The sequence below is a fragment of the Pistacia vera genome, unplaced genomic scaffold, assembly GCF_008641045.1.
Source record: "Pistacia vera cultivar Batoury unplaced genomic scaffold, PisVer_v2 Contig174, whole genome shotgun sequence".
NCBI lineage: Eukaryota > Viridiplantae > Streptophyta > Magnoliopsida > Sapindales > Anacardiaceae > Pistacia > Pistacia vera.
In genome coordinates, this window is record NW_022195833.1 from 582774 (window position 1) to 586251 (window position 3478).

Here is a 3478-nt window from a genome sequence, read left to right on the forward strand (position 1 = left end):
CGGGAGAATTTTTTTTTTTTTTTTGAAGAAGTAAGGATTGAATGCTCCAAGATAAAAGCCTCTTACAATTATGAATCACATTCTTTTAAAATCATGGTCCATTCTTGACCATCTCCGACCTCAAACTCAACTAAACTCAATATGTCATGATTCTCTATAACATAGATCGGGGATTAGAATTTAAATTTTGTGATAAAGTTAATTATGTTATGTGATTATTTAATTTCTCACGCATATATCTATATCTTGGGATGAATTTTATGTTTGCCAATGATTTGATTTTTACGCCAAACTACGATTTGAAGAAGCACTATCAATTGCCAGAATAAAAATACCAGCGTCAGAAAATATTTCTGACCTTAGATATTACCACTAAAACGTAGAATATTGTAAAAACTGTCAGATATTGAGATGAAAGAGAAGGCAAGAGAGGCAGAGACGCCAAAGTATGCCAAGAGAGAAGAGACAAAAGGAATCTTGTATTTCTTATATATTTGAAATGTACATAGAAGGGACTATTTATACAAGTATAAAACTTATACAAGTATAAAACTCTAAATTAGGCAATCACATAATGTGCCTTAAAACTATAATCCCACACAATCTGGGATGTGATTAGTATAAAATCAGAACTGTAATAAAGCATAATATTTGACATCATGTCAAATATTAACTTTCCTTAGTAATTTTATTCATATCTTCACACAGCCCCTCAAGCTTTTGATTGTATATGTCATAAACTCCAAGCTTGCATAATAGATATGAATGTTGTCTGTTGCACAGTGGTTTCATGAAAATGTCAGCTGGCTGCTCCGAAGTTCGAATGTGTTTTGTTTTAATCGTCCCTTCCTGTATTTTCTCTCTGATGAAATGGCAATCAATCTATATGTGTTTTGTCCTATCATGAAAAACTGGGTTTGTTGCAATATCATTTGTTGCTTTATTATCATAGTACATTTGAACAGGCCCTTTTACTTGCACTCCCAAATCTCCTAGTAATCTAAGGATCCATGTGATCTCACATGTAGTTTTAGTCATAGCTCTGTATTCAGCTTCTGCTGATGATAGGGATACTGTGGATTGTCTCTTTGTCTTCCAGGAGATGAGAACTCCCCTAAGTTTTATGCAGAAACCGGTAAGGGACTTTCTTGTCATTGGACATGTGCCCCAATCTGAATCACAATTGGCTGTGATATCTAGATCAGCATTTCGTGGTAATAGAAGTCCAAGGCCAGGACAACCTTTTAGGTACTTTATCACCTTTATTGCTGGGTCTATGTGAGAGTGTTTTGGTCCATGCATGAACTGACTGAGGATGTGCATTGCATAGCTAATGTCTGGTCGTGTCATAGTGAGATAAATGAGACGACTTACAAGTCTCTGATAATGAGATGCATCTTCTAATGGTGGATCTATTTCTATTGATGATGCCACTTTATCATACTCTTGAGTGGTTAGTTTTGAATTTTGTTTAACAGGGATAGCACTCGGCTTGCATCCTGACAGTCCAGAATCTGATACAAGTTCAAGAACATATTTCCTTTGACTTAGAGATATTCCTATGTGAGATCTTGCAATTTCAATCCCTAGGAAATATTTCGGTTCCCCCAGATCTTTTATGTGAAAATGTTTGTTGAGATGTTCCTTCAAGCTTTTGATAGCGACTTCATCATTTCCTGTGATCAGGATATCATCAATATATATGATGAGTGCAATGAAAGAATTACCTTTGCGCTTCAAGAAGAATGCATAATCATGTTCGGACTGAAGGAAGCCATTACTTGTGAGTGCCTTTGTGAATTTTTCATTCCACTGCCTAGATGCTTGTTTTAATCCATGTAGGGACTTTTGTAGAAGACATACAATATTCTCCTTCTGTCGTTGAAGTCCTGGAGGAATATCCATATAAATTTCTTTATGAAGATCGTCGTGAAGAAAGGCATTATGAACGTCCATCTGATGTAAAGACCAGTCGCGAACAGAGGCGACTGAAAGGAAAGCTCAAATTGTAACATGTTTTGCAACAGGGGAGAATGTCTCTTGGTAATCAAATCCTTCACGCTGAGTGAAACCCTTAGCAACTAATCAAGCTTTGTATCATTCAATAGACCCATCAAAGCAGTGTTTGATCTTGTATACCCATTTGCACCCAATTGGTTTTCTGTTTTGAGGACGTGGCACTATGTCCCAAGTGTGATTTTGGGCGAGGGCATTGAGTTCATCAGCCATAGCTTGTTGCCAGTGATCATGGGAGACAGCCTCAGAGTAACATGATGGTTCCTGTTCTGCTAAAATTTGATTGATAAAAATCCGATGTATAGGGGATAATCTATCATAACTGACATAATGTGAGGTAGGGTAAGAAATACCTGGTGCTTGAATGGTGGGACATTCATAATCAGCTGTCCAAATTGGTGGCTTCGTGCGATAAGAATATCGTCGGGCATGAGGGTCTAGGTGTGGTGGTTTTGGAATTGGATGAGTGAAGGGTTGAGGATCGGCTATAGAGGTGTTGGTAGGAGGAGTGTCTGTTGTAGGTACACTAGTTGCTAGAGATTATGTATGAATGGGTGAATCTGGAGGTGTGGGTATTATTGTAGGTGTAGGAATGAGTACAAAATCTGGATTTTGGGGATGGTGATCTTTAAGAAATCTAGATGGTTGGGTCTGCTAAGAACTGGAAACTGCATCTCTATATGGAAAAATATCTTCATAAAAAATAACATCCCAAGATACCAGAAATTTCTGAGTAGCAAGACCATAAAGTCAATACCCTTTTTGAAGAGTAGGATATCCCATGAAAATGCAGGGATTAGATCGAGACCCAAATTTGTCATTTGTCCCAACAATTTTTGAGTAACATAGGTAGCCAAACACATGGAGATGGGTGAGATCCGGTGTTTTCCCAAAAAGAATCTTAAACGATGTCTTGCCATGAAGAACTTTTGATGGCATACGATTGATTAGGTAAATAGTTGTGATCACACATTCACCCCAAAAGGAAAAAGATATGTTGGCTTGGTGTTTAAGGGCACGAGCTATTTCTAATAAGTGTCTATGCTTTCGTTCGACAAACCCGTTCTGTTGAGGAGTATAAGTACAAGAACTCTCATGTAAGATCCCAATGGATAAAAAGAGTGATGAACAAGTAAGATTAAAGAATTCTTTGGCATTATCAGAACGAACCCTTTGGATAGAGGTATGAAATTAGGTCTTGATCATTGCTAGGAAATTCCTAATGTGAGTTGCGGTTTGGGCTTTATTTTACATCAGAAAAACCCATGTACCACGAGAAAAATCATCAACAATAGTTAGGAAGTATCTAGCCCCATCATGGTTGGGAGTGTGATATGGACCCCAAATGTCTAGGTGTACGAGTGGAAAAGGATGAGTGGTGCTCGTGGGAAATGTGTTTCTGATTTGTTTGGCAAGTGGACAAATATGACATTTTGGCTGGGGAATGGAAGCACTGTGACCT

At 37.8% G+C, this 3478-nt stretch overlaps 1 protein-coding gene across 1 annotated transcript; it reads right to left on the minus strand.

Annotated features, from left to right (window-relative positions):
• Positions 1–882: 882 nt before the first annotated feature.
• Positions 883–1956, minus strand: LOC116125995 (uncharacterized mitochondrial protein AtMg00810-like). Its single transcript, XM_031411699.1, has one exon. The coding sequence runs from the start codon at positions 1954–1956 to the stop codon at positions 883–885; it is 1074 nt and encodes a 357-aa protein (XP_031267559.1).
• Between the last annotated feature and the right edge of the window lie 1522 nt (positions 1957–3478).